At 36.5% G+C, this 18683-nt stretch overlaps 2 protein-coding genes across 3 annotated transcripts; both read right to left on the bottom strand.

The window, feature by feature from the left end:
• Nucleotides 1-109: 109 nt before the first annotated feature.
• mmd (monocyte to macrophage differentiation-associated) lies at nucleotides 110-12337 on the bottom strand. Of its 2 annotated transcripts, none has more exons than XM_055051768.1 (7): nucleotides 12193-12337; nucleotides 2860-2941; nucleotides 2615-2775; nucleotides 2392-2466; nucleotides 2193-2294; nucleotides 2050-2119; nucleotides 110-1308 (listed from the first exon to the last, which is right to left on the bottom strand). In XM_055051768.1, exons 1-7 carry the CDS (start codon nucleotides 12228-12230, stop codon nucleotides 1105-1107), a joined length of 732 nt encoding a protein of 243 aa, XP_054907743.1. In that variant the 5' UTR covers nucleotides 12231-12337; the 3' UTR covers nucleotides 110-1104. The 2 variants fall into 2 exon arrangements, with proteins under 2 accessions (XP_054907743.1, XP_054907742.1); XM_055051767.1 differs by lacking the exon at nucleotides 12193-12337 and adding an exon at nucleotides 4618-5148.
• On the bottom strand, nucleotides 12245-12862 carry LOC129373715 (small integral membrane protein 36-like). The gene has a single exon (XM_055051772.1). It carries the CDS (start codon nucleotides 12633-12635, stop codon nucleotides 12333-12335), a length of 303 nt encoding a protein of 100 aa, XP_054907747.1. The 5' UTR covers nucleotides 12636-12862; the 3' UTR covers nucleotides 12245-12332.
• Between the last annotated feature and the right edge of the window lie 5821 nt (nucleotides 12863-18683).

Here is an 18683-nt window from a genome sequence, read left to right as displayed (position 1 = left end):
TTTCCACTGTAATAAAATTATGTCAGTAATAATTTCACCCTTATTAAAATGTATCATTCTTGTACTGCAGTTTACTGAAAGCAAAATGAACCGAGTCAAGACACCAAGCTGCAGATATTGTCTTTATTGTCGCGTTACCAAGGTGATGTTCAGTACAGTGGAGCGTTCAGATTTTACAAAGAACCATCACCAGCCAGTGAAAGAGAAACCAGAAGCAATTATTCTCTGCAAAAAGGCCAGCAGCATCAGAATCAACATAGAAAACAGACTGAATCACAAGAGAAGAGTCATGATTATTAAACATGAACTGGGAGTTGGTTTCAGACGTCGCTTGGAAGGAAAACAAAACAGGAAGCAAACGTACAAAAAAATAATTATAGTCCACATGATATGAAACACTGTTTAACATCGGTGTGTAAAAATCACAAGACATACAACAGGAAATGTTACACAACACAACAGCTCACATACACACACACACAATATTCACATTTTATTTAAAAAAAATAAATAAAACTGCTTTTAATTGGGAGTCTCCTCATTTGGCTCATTAACACCCCAGCTCTCCTGTTTCTCCTCTACATGATAAAATACTGAGGAATGCTACCCCGCTGCCACCAGAGGGCGCCAACAACTTCCAACAGAAACAGAGCGAGCATGCGCTAAACAAATATTAATAGAAGAAATCATGATTTATATAGTTTTGGTTCAGATATGTGAATAACTCTACCTTAAAACATTCTTAACCATTTTTTTTTAAACGTTGAAGTTTTTGTTATGCTGCCTTCATTTGGAGCTTTGGTTTCTTTCAGTAGAAATAATAAGAGCTGCTGATTTTTAGCACCTTGCTCTATTTTCTCCGGATGAATCAGATCGACCCTTAAAGAGGAATGTGACTCGCATTGAGTGGTTTTAAAAACACGCTATCAAACGTTGCAAATACCAGAGCTCTGGAGATTTCTTCTCTTACAAAAACACTTGATTTCATCAGAGGACGGTGACAACCTGCTTTCCTCCTGGTTACAAAACAGTAAACAAGTTAAGGTCGTTGTCGTAAACTTTTACTGTTGCAGCTTGGTTGGGCAGTGGGGGGCGGCTGGGCAGTCAGGACTGGAGGAGGGATTCGGAGCTGGGCGTGTTGTACAGGTACTTCCAGATGGCGTAGTAATGCACGGCGGCAGCCAGAGCCACAAACACGTGCCAGATGGCGTGAGCGAAGGGGATGACGCCGTCGCTCTTGAAGAAGAACACGCCGAGGCAGTAGATGAGTCCACCACACGCCAGCTCCTGCAGGCCGTCCGTGTTGCTCTGGAAAAACAACAACAGAGAAGCTGCACTGAAACTCAAAGACACAATATTCTTTATAACCACAAGAGGGCAGCAGAGAGGAAAACGCAAATACACTTAAACCTACATTAAATTCTGATTAGAGGAAAAACTAACTTGTTAATTTAGGTTTTACCCAGAGGTGGGCAGAGTATCCAAAAATTATACAAGAGTAACAAAAAAAAAACAAAAACAAAAAAAAAAAAAAAAAAAACATGAGTAAAAAAATATTTGATAAAAAATATAAAGTTAAGGGGCATTTTAAGGTCAAAATATAAAATCAGGCCAAAGAAAAATGTCAAAATAAGTTTCTTTAAATAAAAAATTTATGAAACTTTGACAAAAACCTGCAGGTGTGTGTCTGTCTGGGTAACTTGGGGGTAAAGCATGTTTTATTTTTCATTCAGCTGGTAGAGAATCCAGACATTTTACTCAAGTAAAATAAAAATTGAACCGCAGTAAAACTATATTTTTCTTTCCAAAAAGTAAATGTAACGAGTTACTACCCAACTCTGGTTAACGCAGTTAATTGCATTTTTAGTTTTTTAACAAACAAATGTTCCAGATACTCAAAAGTTTCTGGTTCGCCTGTAAATCTGATGCTCAAGCAACATCCACCAAATGGATGGAGTTTTTTGAAAGGAAAGTTTGCTTATTTTGTCTAGAAAGTTTAATTATTTACAGACCTTAACATAATCTGGTAAAATGGTAGAATCTTCTTACCATTGATGTCACAACTGATGCAGGAAAAAATCCCATCGTCAAGTAGAAGGCCAACTCCACCAGTTTGTACCTGAGGAGACAGACATGCGCTGGATGAGGCCCACGCGCCTCGGGTTGGACACCCACCGCTAACAGAAACTCACTTTTCATGATAGTTGAAGACATAAATGGTCCCAGCAGCAGCCATGAGCCACACAAACCAGCGCATGTGAGCCGCTAACGGTCCGAGCTCCCGCAGGTTCAACCTGAACCGAGACAAGAACAGAACCGACCCAGAGTGAGGCTTCGCTTTCAGCAGAACTCGCAGCTGTGTGTGAGTTCTGCTCTCAGCCGGACGCTCACCAAGGTGTGTAAGAGGCAGCGATGAAGAAGTAGATGACGACTCGGTCACACATGTGGAAGCACTGCTCCACTGACCTGTAACACAGAGACACTGGTTAAACTGGTTCCAGGAAGAGATGCTGGGTCAGACCAGAACCCTGAAATAGTTCAGGAAGAATTACTTCATTATGAAACATCTATAATGGAGGCTTGGTTGTGAGGAAATGAATGCAAACCCTCTCACCTCATGTGGCTCTTCTTCCAGGTGATGATGTGAAACACGGTGGAGACCACAAAGAGGGCGCACAGGCCCAGTCCGTACACCCAGGCCGTGATCCGCTCCCAGTTGTTGTCGGACAAGCAGTGCAACAGCGTCATTCCCACGAAGGCCGGCACGATGAGGAGCTGCGGAGACGAGAGCAAACGAGCGGCAGTCAGCGGACATTCCCAGACCGGAGCGGGTCGGCGGCGTTCAGAGACCGGACTCACTGCGTGAGTGTAGCAGTTGGCAGCATGTTCGTAAACGGTGGGCTGGTAGCGGCAGTTAGCAGAAGCCCGTCGGTTCATGAATCTGAAACCAGAAAAGTGAAACTTTTGAGTCAAAAAGACTCAAAAGAAAAAACAGGCTGAAATATAAAACCAAATTTGTGTTTTTGTGTCACAGTAACCGACGCAGTAATTTCCGTTTGCATGATTTATCTTTTCTCTTTCTACCAGAAAAAATAAAACTAAAGGCTTCAGTCTTTTGGTTTCAACTATTTCATTTTTGAAGAAAAGTTTTACTTCATCATTCCATTTGTTGTTTCTGTTGTTTTTCTTATTTATTTTATGCATTTAAAATGTCTTCTGGTGTATCCCAGTGTTAAAATTTTTTTTAAGTTTATTGAACTTTGAGAATTGCATTACTGTGTAATTACCATCATATTACTTGAAAATGGTCTCAAAACAACAATATTTACTTTGTCTTAATAACTTCTGGATACTGTGACAGGCCTGCTCTGGTATCCAGAAGTTATTGACACAACATCACCTCCAAATATTCAAAGGAAGCTAAATATATGGGCCTGGCACAATAACAAATTCTGATAGATGATTAATTGTCCCAGACGTTATTGCAATAATCAATAATATTGTTGGTTTGAAATCACTTTCAAACATTAAATTCTAAAGAACATTTAACACTGGAAGATATTTTAAATATCCAAAATAAAAAACAAAACAAAAATAAAACCAATTATGAAGTCTCTAAAAAAATAACAACCAAACTGTCCTTCAAAAACAGGGCTAGTTGAAACCAAAACACCAGAGTGAAGACTTCTGTTTCTAGCTATTGGCAGAACGAGAAAAACAAGAAAAATGATAAATCCTGCAAACGGAAACTACTGAGCTCATTTTACTACAACATGTGATTAATTAATTTATTGCTTATTGCAACAGGCCTATGAATACGTTGGCTCTGAGCTGATCCCTGACGCAATCATAGCTTCATCCAACCTGTTTGTCCAAACCTACAAACAGGCAGTCACACCATAACTGATTGCAGTAATATGTGTTGCTTAATGCAGTTCACCATTATCTGAACAGGTGTATGATAAAATGAACAGTTCTGTTGTTTTTCTTATTTATTTTGTACTTTTAAAATGTTTTCTGGTGTATTACATCTGTAGTATGCATATTACAGGTGTTAGAATACATCTGTAGTATACATACTAACATCTGCATACTACAGATGCACTTAAGCATATTCACATGGTAACAATATAATGTTTTAAATTCCTCTATGCAATAAAAAATGAAATCAGAATCACTTGATTGCAAAACCATTTATGTATTAAAAAGTGTATTATTTGGCCAAAGCAGAAGTATATAAAACCAATTATGAAATCAAAATTAAGACCATTGAAGACTCAACCAATCCACTGCTAACGAAAAGGAGAAAGAAAGCCAACAATCCAACAATTTATATTTACTAATATAAATAGTGATTATCACCAATTTTATGTAGAAAGGCAGAAACCGGAAGTGAACCCTCCACCTCTTATGGAGAAAATCTGATTTTCATAGATCAACAGGCATCCAGGAAGTCTATCAAATCTATGGATTGGTTTTATCCTAAATGTAGCCTTATATTAGTAAATTGTTAAAACTTTGCATTTCTGGAAATTCTCATATAATTTACATGAACTTTATTTACACCAAAAATTTCATTTTTATGATCTAAAAAGAGCCAAAACTGCTTTCACTTACCTGTGAAAACTATAAACACCCTGCATATCTGCTCCTCTTATATTCCACAGATGAAAACAACAAAGGCCTGGTGTATTTGAGGAGGAATAAAACAATAAACCTGTCCGAGGAGCCACACAAACCGAAAGGGCTAGCATCCAGCTAGCGGACTACAAGCTAAACAAACCGAAAGGCCTAGCATCCAGCTAGCGGGCTACAAGCTAATTGTAGCTACAAGGCACCGGCGGCGCCACCCCGCCCACTGCTAACGCTCCATTTTAGCCTTTTCCTCAACACCATGATGATGGAAACCCCGAATCAACGCCTCATCTGGAAGATGGAAATGTCCATGAGCACCAGCGTCTCACAGGTGGAAGCCCAGAGCGCCCCGAAAACCGAGCTGCCGCTGTCCACACAGTAAAATAAAAACCGAATCCCGTTGAGCTCCACCGGTGTTCAGTTAGTTGATTGGCGGTGGGCTGAGCCAATCAGGAACGACGCTTCTGCAACACGGGCCAATCAGATTTGAGGAAGACGGTAACATCATCAATATTAACGTTCATAAATTGTTTATACACCTGACCCAAAGGTATTATAGTTCAACAAATAATTTATCAGTCAAATTAATATTTAAACGTAAAATAAAACTACTGTAAATTTATAAATAAAAAACGACAGATATGTTTTATAATTGTCAATTATGTATTAGATACACAATAAAATGAAACATGCTTTATTAAATAACTAAATAGATTAACATCTATCTATCTATCTATCTATCTATCTATCTATCTATCTATCTATCTATCTATCTATCTATCTATCTATCTATCTATCTATCTATCTATCTATCTATCTATCTATCTATCTATCTATCTATCTATCTATCTATCTATCTATCTATCTATCTATCTATCTATCTATCTATCTATCTATCTATCTATCTATCTATCTATCTATCTATCTATCTATCTATCTATCTATCTATCTATCTATCTATCTATCTATCTATCTATCTATCTATCTATCTATCTATCTATCTATCTATCTATCTATCTATCTATCTATCTATCTATCTAAAGAAACATGACACATAGACTATCATTTAAAGTCTTATTATAAGACAGATGACTTTGTTGTTGTATTTTTATTTGTTTTGTTTTGTGCTAAACCTTCAGGGAGATTTTGTGCCATGAATCCAGACAGTGAGTTGCACACACTGCATGTCGAGCTGCTAAAGCCCGGTTACATAACAGCACTGTGACTCGTTTAGTGCTGTTTAGATGTAAAGGAGTGTTTATGTAAGAACACAGAGGCTTAGTAAAGTTCACTCTGTACTCGACCTCAAAAATAAACCTCTCTGGTGTTTCTGCCTCTTTTCTGGGAATATTTCTAATCAGCAGCTACATTTCAAATGTTTGTGCATTCTCTGGTTTTGCTCACAGCTCTACAGACGTCGCAGTGCTGCAGCTTGGCAGTCGCTCATCATGGCTTCCAGGACTGGATGTAACTGATCTGAGTGTTTGTCTGACTTCCACTAATCACTTTCTCAGGTGGGTGGAGGATGAGGTTTCTGTGCCGTTTAACCTCCTCTCACCGGAGACGCTGCGTCGGATTACACGTGGAATTTCCACCTGGTCAAACGATCTTTACTTCTAAACAAAAAACTGCATGCAAAACTAATGGGCTGGGTTTTATTTAGTATTGCCGTGTTTCATTCTTATTTTTGTGTTGTCGTTCTCCAACTCTACCCCAAAACAAATATAATATGCTCTCAATATAATATTTTCTATTTTTCAAACAAATCATGTTATTAAAGAATTTTGTAGACAGCTGTAAACCTTTTCCAAATTCTGTCCAAAGTTTGAAAAAATAATTAAAAGAAAGAAAACAAAACACCTATAAGTCAGAAGTTTGATTTTATATGAAACTTAAGTATGATAAATACTCAAGTATGAAATATTGCACACTGCTGGTAAAAGTTTATTCTAAGTAAATCAAAAACTGTATTCAGAATAATAATAATAATAAAATGTAATTATAATACAGTCTACATATAAAGCTCAAAGTGCTACTGCATTAAAACAAAAACCTTAACCAATGTGAAAACAATAAAAACTCATTTAAAATATTGACTGTAAGATATTAAGTAAAAGAATATTAAAGCAGTGATTAAGTTTACGTTTCAAATCTACAAATTGTGCAATAATGAACCTTAAATTTTATTATTTATTAATTTGTTTTTATTTGTCTACTTTCTAAAAGATTCCTATCCTGCAAAATAATTGATATGCAGACAAGCGGTAGATATGTCAATGTTTCTGACCAGGGAGCTTTTAAAAAATTAGATTTAAGATAAAATATCACATGAATGAGTAAAGCTTGGTCACATGTTCTATTACTGTAAAGTAAGTTTTTTTTTCTGTCAATTTTTTAAAAAAAGTTTTCCAAACACAATACTGAAAAAAAGAGACATTTTTCTTTGTTGAATGCAAAACGAATTACTTTCAAATTTATTTAGATCAAATATTTTCCACCTTTTCTCAGCATGAATGATAAAATCTGGATCTAAAAAGACCAACATCAATTCTTCTCTGGTGAAGTTGAGTCCAACTCTTTAACTTTTAATTTCAAGTCTTACACAAGCATTTTGACCAAATATTTTATTTAATCACAAAGTAATAATTAATCATTTCTGTATTTCTAAAATATTATTAAAAGACAATTTTACAGATTCTGTTACTTTTTAAAGTATTAACAGAAGTAAACAAATCAACCAATAAATTGAGAAAATGACAAGAAAACTGATCAATAATAAATAGAATAGCATGTTACAACATTACATGAGTAAAATCATATCATGAAGAAAAACTAATTGAATTGTTCAGTTGTATGGAATCAATGATTCAGAGAATTGCTGTGATAATCAGAGGAAATCAATTAGCTGGTAATGTTAGCAGATACTAGAGCAGACCCTCTGATTTAAAAGCTAATCTGTAAATGTTTGAATATTTATATCTAAATTAATTATTCAAATATTTAATTTAGATATTTATTTAGTAGAACTACTTCCACTTTCAAATTTCATGATCAAATTAGTGGGCAAAACAACCCAAACGTACATTTTAAGCTAACATTAGCCACACAGCGCCTTTATGAGCTTCGACTCATCATTATTTGTGTAAGATTAAATCTTTTCTACTCTGGTTTACAGCGTTCATGTTTTTAATCCCTGATTGCTTAATGGACGCAGGATCATATCTGACTCCATCGTCTCTCTGATCAGGTTTCTGAACATACAGCAGGCAAAAGCAAACATGGTGGATTAGCATTAGTTGTTTCTTTGCCACAACTTTGCTTTGTTTTGCAGCAACTAATGGTGTTACTTAGGTGTTACCTGGATATGGAGCTGTTAGCATGTCATGTTAGTTATGAGACCATCATATAACAACAGTCTGCAGTCAGAGGCCTCTTCAGGGTGGTTGCAGGACTGACTGCTACTGGAGATATTTCCTCCAAATCCACAATGATTCTTTAATTGCTTTTCTCTGTATCTTGAGTTAGATCTGGTTTATGAGCAAAGCAAAGATTGATCCAAGTGTTTTGCTTTCTGAGCTTCCTGCAGAACTTCACTCTGTTCTTCATACTTTTCTCACATAGAAGTTACTTATTCTTGTTTTTTAAAGGTTTTCTAATCAAAATGAAATTTTTACAAATAGCTGATTATCTAACAATTAGCTGTGAAGCTTCTCCTAAAAGTTATCTTGCAGATTCTTAACGGTACATGAACGTATAACTTTTGAGTACAAAACTTGCGTGCTTGCGTGTAAATATGTCATGTTTAGAACCAAATAAAAGTGAGTACTGATACCCCAGAGAGCATATTTGGGTTTTAGCAGAACTACTTTCAGGAGTCTGCTGTGAAAAATGTCCATGCAGGAGAGCAACTTGAATTAAAGAGGCTTTGTGTACACACGTGGCAGCAAGTTAAATAGCTCTCTAATTGGTTTACACTTTCCTGGACAGGGTCTATTGGTCGCATCCAGTCATGTGTTCTAAAATCTCAACCACAGTGTGAAGGTCAGATTAGTTTTTAATCTCAAAAAGGTTCTTGTGTCCTTTTTCAGTTTTATTTTTGTTGAAGTTTGTTTGTGTTGAAGTAAAGAGCATAAAATGTAACCACATTTTAGTTTTTTATGGCTCAGTTTTCATACCAAACAGAGCCTTTAGTGTTCCTTCTCTACAATTTTCTGCCATTGAATCCCATTTAAAATGCATAAATTTAGGTTGTGTTTGCAATCTGCTACTGGCTGTTACAGCTGGAATTAATCTGTCATCACACCAGTACCACAGATTCCCACCTGGGATTGGCACTGGAGTGTCTAATAATCCTGCACATATCTGCCAGATTAAATGCATGCCAGTGAGTTTGCTTCATGCTGTCTAAATAATTTTGCGTGAAAATGAAAACTTCAGGCAGAAGATCACGGCTTCTTTCCTGCTCTCGGTTTATCTGCCTCAGTAACATCTGTTTGATTTAATCTGTGTTTCCATTCTTTGCCATAATCTGCAATAAAACTCTGGTTTAACAGCTAAAATCAGCCAGATTAATAGGCTGTAAAATAATAATTTTCTGAAAAACAATGTAATTTAAAAACAAATGAATAAATCTAGAAGTGTGAGGATTATTCTGAGCACCATCCTGAGTCTAGGCAGCTTTCTTACATCTATTTCTGTCCAACTTTAGCTGGGATGTAAAAATAGAACATTGTCTCTTTGAAGCAGACATATGTCTGTGTTTTGCAGGATAATATTCTCGTTGACCAACAGCTCAGTCTTTCTCTTGTTTCAGCTTGTTCATGTGAAATGCTCAACACATTTTTCTCATGTCAAAATTGTAAGAATTAAATTTTTAGCTGGTGTACGTTGCTTTCTTTGCACTGTGTCAAATAAGCCAAACCTTTTAAAAAACCTGTTCCCCTCCTCACCTGTGGTGGCGCTGCACCAAGAGCCACTGATAATTTTTGTCCACTTTCTAATGCAAATATCTTTGTTTTAATAAGACTAACTTACAAGTAACTTTTCAACAAGATAGAGGAGCTTGTTTTAAGTCAATAATGTCTCAATATTGATGTTCTAGATGGCTGATTGGCTGATTGCTACTGATGGCTACTGGCTGATTTTTTGACTTTTAACAAAAATTTAATATTTCTTTCACGTGGAAAAATGTTGTGATAAGTGGAAAAAATCCTCAAGTGGAACTGACATGTTTTTATAATCATTTTAAGGAACTATTTACATAATTTCCTAAATTGGAGTTATTTAATATATCTGGCTGAACGGTAACTTGACCTGGTTTTGTCTTATTAAAAAGACATTTGCACAAGAAACTGGTCAGAAACATTTTTTTTGTGTTTTTGCACAATATGGTAAAAGCACCATGGTTTTTACCAGCTGGTTTCTGGTAACACATAAAACATAGATGTTATCTACTGACATGCAATGTCCTTGTTATGTGGAGCTGATAATAAATGGGTTACATTGTGACAACTGAATGATATGAGTGACGCCACTTACAATCCTTCAGACAGGACGCCTGTCTCAATACAGCGATATAATACAGTGATTGTCTCTCATGTTATTGTTTAATTTGGTCACATTGACATTGGATCACTGCCAGACTGCAGGGTTAAAAAAATGGCCTTTTTAGAACCTCTCTGACAACAGGAAGTAGACAAAAACAGTTTCAAAGCAGGGAACTACATAAAAATGTGTCTCCTACTTACTAAAAACATCTTAATAAATCTTTTCAGAAGATGTAAATCTGACGTAAAACTAACAGCATTTCATAAAAAGACACAAATAGCTGAAAAGGACGAGAGAGAAGGATAAAACGTAACAGGGTTAAAAAGGCAGTGGGTCAGTTATCAGGTTAAATATCAGGTTATTTTGTTCTTCAGTCATTAATCACTTTTTTTTCATAAACAACTTGACTAATGTTAACTTGAGTTTAAATATATTTCTCAGTATGACACTATTGGTATGTTTCTGATAAGTCTGATCATTTGTATCCAATAATCCAATGAAGACATCATTTAAAGGGACGGTGTTGCAGTTTTCTGGCACATAGTCATTTTATGGCACAGTGAAGTAGCTGTTGCTGTTAGATGTTGTAAAAATCTGACAGCATATATCAAACATGACTTCAAAGAAATTAAGACTGCAGCTAACAATTATTTTAGTAATCAATTAAGTTATTCTGATAATTAGTTAATTAATCAAATAAATTCTACAAATTTCTAATTTCTTAACTTAAACCTTTTCTTTACTTCACCCTGTTCTAACAAACACTATATTTGCATTTTCTACTGTAAGTGTTAGCTTCATTTATTTTTTTATGATTTGTAAAAGTGAAGCTTTAATATTTTATTTTAAAATCATGTTATTAATTTTATTTTAGTCCTTAAAATGCCAGAATTGGGACATAATTTTACATTTTTGCATTTATAGATTTTAAGTCAGATGTTCTGATCAGTACTTCAGTCACTTTTTATAACCAGATTCTTTTATTTTTACTTTTATTCAGTAATTTCTTGGATAGTTTTTACTTCTACTTGAGTTAAAATATGCTGAAGTTTTGCTACTCTCAGTTTTCACCCGGACTTTGCTCCGGATTTTATAACTTTTATCACCGTCTGGAGCGAGAAGTACAAAGTCCAGTGGAGTTGAGGGGAAACAGTTTTTCACCTGCGTCTTTTCCCACATTGACCTCAATCTCCAAGCCTTCCTTGGTTCCAGTGGCCCAAACGCCCACCGTCCGGCCTTTATTCCTCCTGCTTTATTAGTTGTGACATTTCCCCTCCAGAGCAGACAGGCGGCTTTGTGTTGGGACCCGTGAGATAATGAGGGATTTTACAAACACACACACACACACACACACACACACACACACACACACACACACACACACACACACACACACACACACACACACCACACACACACACACACACACACACACACACTGCAAAAACACAAAATTTCACCTATTTATCAATAGTCAATTATTATTGACTTAAAACAAGCTCAGACTTCTTTCTTTCAGTTTTGTCTCATTTCATGTGTCGTAAAATACTTGCACTAAAATAGACCAAAAATACTCTGAGATTTTGTTTTGCAGTGCACATTTTACTATGGCACTGCACTAAATATCCACTGAAAAACTCCGAAATTTTGAGATTGATGTCAGAAAATTTCCAGAAAAAGCATCAAATTTCCTGGGGTTAAAAAATCAAATCTTTTATTTTTATTTTAAAACTCCAAATAAGTCCAAAAGTCAAATTTTTTAAACTTTTGAAACTCAGAAATGTTCACGTTCTTCTGGAAATTCTCTAGGAATAAATTAGATCAATTTAAAAAAAAAACTATTCTGAGTTTCTTCTTGCAAATTTTCAACTTTTCTCTTAAAACATCCCTGAAATTAAACTCCAAACTTTTTCGCAGTTTTTGTCGGAAATTTACTCTTCCTTCTCTTTCTTTTCATTTTTTAAATCCACGCAACAGTCGTCATTTGAACACCCACGTCACTGCCCTTACCTTCCGAACCTGGTCCTGTGCAGGTGAAGCCCGAGCATTGTTTGTCTCAAAGCAGCAACATGCAAAAGTAAACGAACATGCACAGCAATAAAAAGAAAAAAAAAGTTGGGATATGTACAGAGTTTATCAGCGCTTGTCCATTACACCATCGTGCTCTTCTTCTCCCTGAAGTCCGAGTGCGATGGTTCGTGGTAGGTGGTGATCATGTTGGCCGTGTCCCAGCGGCCCATCGGCGCAGAGGAGCTCTGCATCACCACCAGCCTGATGGGGGACTGGGTGGGCTGCGGGTCCGGAGCGTACTCCTTGGTGGGATCTTTGCCCCGGCAGTCATACATGATGCAGGAAATGAGAAAAACCAGGAGTAAGATAACGTAGCTGGCGATGAGGATGCAGAGGTTCAGAGTGACGGGGTCGATCTCCTGGTAGTTTTCCAGAAAGCCCATGGTGCCTGCTTCATGCTGGCCCTCAGGCCGCGGAGATCTGCAAGAGAAGCAGCAGCTCTTCCACTAGATGCTCCTCAGTCTGTCTTCTCTCCCTCCGTCCCTCCGTCTGCAGCCTCTCCGTTTCAGATCAGCGCCTTTGCTCTGTGGCTTTGCGGTAAAAATACTTTAATCCTCCCCGCTCCTCTAACCTGTAATTTCAGCTCCCGGTTTAATAACTTAAGCTGCACTTGCAACTCATCAGACTCTGCATTGTGTCGCCATCATCTGCCAACAAACAAACATTTAGCAACAGGCATATTTGAGGACAAACCAGTGTGTGTGTGTGTGTGTGTGTGTGTGTGTGTGTGTATGTGTGTGTGTGTGTGTGTGGGGTGTGTGTGTGTGTGTGTGTGTGTGTGTGTGTGTGTGTGTGTGTGTGTGTGTGTGTGTGTGTGTGTGTGTGTGTGTGTGTGTGTGTGTGTAATCCTAATCTTGGCTGTGAGAAAGGCTTGACAGAGGAAGCCATCTGGCTAAACACTAAATAGCTATTCAGAAAATGTTCACAGAATCAGCTCAGCAGAAATCAATTTCCTCATGAAATGTGTCCTGCAGATTATTTTGTTGAAGTTGTAATCCCAGCAGATTACGACAATCATTCTCTGGAGAATCCGAGAGGGGATTCACAGAATGTATATGTTGTGTAAAAGTTGCAGTTGTGTTTCCATTGACCATGTAAAGGAATAATTTGACATGTTGACAATAAATCAGCTTAAAGTTAACACCTATTTCAGAAAAGAAACTTGTTTTTTTTTTATTTAAAAAAGATTTTTGAGCTAAAATGGTTGTTTTGTCCGAATCAAAGTTGGATTATTTCGCATCACATGAGTCACTAGATCAAGAACCGGATATTGCCACTGGCAGAAACCACAGAGAAGACGGCAACAGGAAGTAGCAGGAGGATGATGGCGCAGCATACATGTCTGTGCAGCACACTGCAAAAACACAAAACCTTTCCAACCGTTTTGGTTGCGTTTCTAGAGACGATATTATAATTCACTTGAAATCAGACAAAACAAAAATTTTTTAGCCAAACATAGGAGTTTATTTTAAGTCAATAATTCCTTAATATGGCTGAAAAAGTAATAATTCCATTGGCACATTAATATATGACTACACATGTTATCAGTAAAATATTCTGCTATTGCAAAAAGTATGTTTTGGTCAAAATTAAAGAATTATTTACTTGTATAAACTACTGTTCTCTTTGCTGAAAAGTTCCTTTTGAGTTAGTTTTATTTCAAGTGTATTAAGATATTTTCACCATAATTTGTTTATTACATGCTCAAACTTATTAACATATTGTTTTAATTGTGATTCTTATTTCATGGGAAAACATCAGCTGTAAAATTGTGTTTGTTTTTGAAATGAGGAGAATATTCACACATTTATACCGTAAACAGGTGTTGCGTTCAGGTGTAGTTCTGCTAAACGGCAGCAGGGGGCAGCAGTTTTTAAAACATCAGGATTGTGACTGATAAAAATATCCTTATCAATGTTTGCGCAAAATCCAGATTAACAACTTCTGACGTTTTTAGGCAAAGTCCAAAAAGATCAAAACATAAAACAATTGACAGTCAATCTGGAGAGTGAAGAGAAGCAAATTACAATAAATAACTAATCAAATAAATGTGTCATTAATTTATCAGCACTGTAATTAAATTGATCAAATATTGAGTTAATTATGACTCCATAATGGATCATCAGATAATTTAATCCGAGTGGGTCAAGAAAAGCACCAGGTTAAAATTAAATAAACAAAATTAATGCTTTGAAGTTCAGGCTCTATTAAAACTGTAAATAATTTGTGTTGAAATGTCTAGAACATCCACTAGAGGGCGTAAGAATCACATGTAAGAAAATGTTAGAACAACCAAGACTAATTTTAAAAGTGAAAAGATTTTTGAAACAATTGATTGTAACATAATTAATTATGAAAATTATTGTATTTTAAAAGTGATAAAATAGTAATAATTATTTCAAAATGAAAATAAGGCAGGACAGATACACAAAATCCAACATAACAAATGCAGAAGGTGATTATGTACGTTTGAGCAACAGTAGAATAATAAAGTCTATAAAGTTTCACTTTGCTAGAAACTTTGTGTTTGTTTGGTTAGAAACGTTTGTTTCATGCAGTCAGATGATGCTGACATGTGAAAAACATGTGAAGAAAAGATTTTTCTCAAGAAGGAGCAGCATCACTCCAAAATAACATGAATTATTCAAGTAAAAAGTAAAAAGTAGCTGTCCAAAAAAATTACTCAGCTAAAAGTAAAAAAGTATTTGGTAAAAATTCTACTCAAGTTCTGAGTAAGTAATAAAATTAATCATTTAATATTTAAAAATGACATCATCAGACGGACCAAAACATGACGCTATGTGGAAATATTGGTGTTTTGGAGACAATAATGAAAACAATTCATATAAATACCATTATTAAGAAATAACAAAATCAAACAAAAAGATCTTTTTCCAAATCTTTTTTTTCAGTGCCAGACTTATAAAACTTCAGTGTGTTCTGCAGGTGTGTTTGTGTCTGGAGAAGTTTAGTTAAAACATTTTTTCAAAAGTTACTCAAGTAAATGTAACTGAGTTCCTACCCAGCTCTGCTTGAATGTTAGTTTTGTTTTATTTCAAACTAAGATATTTTCACTCGACTGGAAGGACTTGGTGAGATTTTGTGTTTTTGCAGTGCAGGAACCTCTCTGTGGTCAACAGCTGCAAAGCTGCTTCAGCATCAGCCACAACACTGAGGATTAGTTACCTTAATGGTAATTTCCCAGCAATCCCAGTCTGTGTCATAAACAAAGCAGTAACTGTAGACATGTGTGTTCAGCAACCAAGTTAACATCAAACAGAAAAATCAAAACCACAATATGCATTTAATTTTTACAACTCCTTCTTTGCTAATGAGACAAACACTTAGAGCTCAACCAGCTGCAGAAACATGGCAGGAAACCAACCAGAGTTTTTCCTCGCAGAGCAAACAGCACATAAACGTGAGGAGCATAAAATCAGCTGCTAATCTGCTGCAGCTCCAAACCGACTCAGCTGCGATCCGCGCCGCTCAGGATGACCGCACTCTCCTCTCAGGATGACCTCACTCTCCTCTCAGGGTCCCGGCGTATGTGTTCAGGAAACTGATGTCAGGGTCAAAAGGCTTGACCCTGATCCTGCGTGACTTCCACCCGGCTCCTCAGGATGGGAGCTGAGGAATCATCTGTCGGCGAACAACAATGACCTCTGTGCGTCACGGATCCTGCTGCAGAAGTTTGCATCTGGAAGGAGTCAGAGCCGCGAGGGTTTTGGTTACAGCGAAGAACGTTTTCATGTTCCTGCATCTTGTTCTCACTAAAAGCAGAGATTAAACTGCAGCCTCACAGGACAGCTGTCATCAGAAACAAAGATCAAACCATATGAGATTAGTTTACATCATAAAGAAAAGGTTCTCTGGGTTCTTCTTTTAAAGTTGAAGCCAATGACTGGAGCAGGAATAGATTAAAAACATTCAGTTTTAATTTGTCCATCTTTGTGGAAAACTCACATTAGTATATGATTTAAGATTCATAGATTCATGTTTTTATTTCTTCAAAGAGGCAGCAGGAGTGCAAACGTTAATATCTGTGTGCTAATAGAAAAGAGTAGCTCCAAACTAAATATTTAGTTCCAAACTAAAGAGGTTTAAGAGAGCCAAGTTTTATTCTGGTAATCCACTTGACACATAGGCAATTTACTAAATATTTAGCTTGTTAAGTAAATATTTGATTTGAGGTTAAATATTTAGTTTGGACCGAGATATTTAGTTTCTAAACTAAATATTTAGTTTGTTCATTAAGTATTTAGTTTGAAATTATGGCATTAGTGAAATTAATAAAAAACATGGAAAAAATATGATTTTGACCGATGAAGCTGCATCTCTGTATCTTTAGAAAGCGTAATTAACCCATTAATTGACTGCAGCATTACAAACGGTGCCCATAATGAGGTTCAGTTGTGCTCTGAATCAGAGGAATGCTGGGATGTTCTGCTTCTCAGGTTTGGCTGAGTGTGCTCCGTTCCTGCAGGGTGGAGCTTCTCCTGACCCTATCTGAGCGCGACATCTCCCCCAGCGCCAGGCTCTGGTGCCAGGGAGTCCAGCCGTCCCGCTGGGACGTCCATAGAGACACTCAGCAGGGACAGATGAGAAGGAACTTTAGCTGTTTTCTCTGTGAACCGACGACTTCAGGACTTGTCTTGTTTTCTCTCCATGCGGTTGTTTGGCTGTTTCTCCCAGCAGTGGTCCTCCCTTTGATCCGACATGTTTGTGACCTCAGTCTCGCTCTCCCACCATTGATTGTGGCCAGAACAAATGAGGAGGGAGAATCCCAGCAGGTTCTCCTGACCTCACAGTGTGAGCTAACACTGAAACAGGAGAGTGTGGGAGAGTTTGTGCTTCATAAAATTGGAGTAAAAGGCCCATAAATGACTCCAAGTCAAACAAAAGGTTTTCATTTGACTAAATAAATTACTCTAATTGTCTGCAGGAACTGTTTCCTGCTCCTCTTGAATTTGGAGGAGCACTACAAATACACAAAACCTTACGAAGTAATTCTAGTTTGGTAAAATATCTCAGTGCAATTGAAATAAGCCACTTTCAACAAGATATGGGAGCTTGTTTAAGTCAATAATTCCTCTAACATTGATTTTAAAAAAAGTAGTAGTTCCACTTCATCACAAGACATTTTTCCAGTGTTATAAGTGAAATAATCTGCTGAAGGAACTGCTTCTTTTAAAATCAATATTAAAGAACTTTTGAACTTAAAACAAGCTGCTACAACTTGCTGAGAAGCTGAAAAGTTCAAGTTTGCTTATTTAAAGTGTGCTAAGATATTTTCACTTTTAAGATTTTGTGTTTTTGCAGCAAGACTATAAATGCCAAAATCAACAACCAAACCTTCTTGAGTATTTATGCATATTAATGATGTAGTCGATCTGTTCTGCTGCTTTTTAGGTGAAATGTTTAAACAGAAAACAGCTTCAGTGAATTTAAACACAATAACTGTCAGTAATTTGAAGCAGTTGTTCTTTGATCCACCATAAATATTAAGATTAACGGTTAAGAAAAGTCCAGAAATGTTCAAAAATGTTGAAATCAAATGTTTGGGAATGTCAAACAACTTTCTTCTTTCCAAACCATTTCCTTGTGTGAAAGTTGAGTGTAACTGATTGAATCATCAATCATTTCACAGTTCAAAGTGACGTCATCAGATGGATAAAAGCAAAAAATTATGTGGAAATTTTGGTATTTTATCGACCAAAATTAAAATAATTTATACAAATAACATAATTACAAAATAACAACAGCAGGAAAAAGATTATGGAAAGATAGAAAAACAACAACCCTGGAATAATTTAAATAATAACACTTTTCATTTTTTATCAGGGTGAATGTCCTGACCAAATTTTCTTTGTCAGGCATGGTGGTGGCAGCATCATGCTATGGAATCCTTTCCCTGCCAGTAATCATGTATTGGACCATAAGAAAAACCTCCAATTGTTGAAATTCAAAGAGACGAACGTATTTTGAGAAATCTAGCAGAATTGGAGCTTTATGTTTGTTTCTCATGGCAAACCCGGCGCGTTCCAGCGGAGAGCAGAGGTGGAGAACAGTTCCGAGTTCTGTTCTCCATCATTCTGGTGCAAATACTGTGAAATTAAAAAAATGAAACAAGATGCGTTCCAGCAACACAAAATATGGTGTGCAAAATGTGAAGATATTTAATTGCATCATTTTATGAGGACATTAATCATGTTTTATTGGTGCAGTTGTTTAATTTGAAACAGACTAAAGGAGGTTTGTTTATGGTGATGTGTCCCAGTTGTTCTGAAGAATCCATTATAAAACCAGCTTATTTGAATAAATTGGTTCTGAATCACCAATCCGGAGGAAAGATGAGAAACTGGAATGTGATTATTTTTTTTCAATTTCAATCCACTGCTGTCTCTCTAGAAGTCAGCAGTGGATGAGAG

This window comes from Poeciliopsis prolifica, unplaced genomic scaffold, assembly GCF_027474105.1.
Source record: "Poeciliopsis prolifica strain line A6 unplaced genomic scaffold, Auburn_PproV2 SCAFFOLD034, whole genome shotgun sequence".
NCBI classification, from domain to species: Eukaryota; Metazoa; Chordata; class Actinopteri; order Cyprinodontiformes; family Poeciliidae; genus Poeciliopsis; species Poeciliopsis prolifica.
This window is presented reverse-complemented; position numbering and strand designations above follow the sequence as displayed.

What these genes read in the sequence shown, in the direction of transcription:
- LOC129373715 (XM_055051772.1), bottom strand. Translation starts at nt 12,635, where the DNA reads ATGGGCTTTCTGGAAAACTACCAGGAGATCGACCCCGTCACTCTGAAC.
- mmd (XM_055051767.1), bottom strand. Translation starts at nt 4,754, where the DNA reads ATGCTAGCCCTTTCGGTTTGTGTGGCTCCTCGGACAGGTTTATTGTTT. An exon ending in TGGAAGAAGAGCCACATGAG is followed by an intron (nt 2,467 to 2,614) that starts GTGAGAGGGTTT and finishes TCTGTGTTACAG; the next exon opens with GTCAGTGGAGCAGTGCTTCC. An exon ending in CATCAGTTGTGACATCAATG is followed by an intron (nt 1,309 to 2,049) that starts GTAAGAAGATTC and finishes TTGTTTTTCCAG; the next exon opens with AGCAACACGGACGGCCTGCA.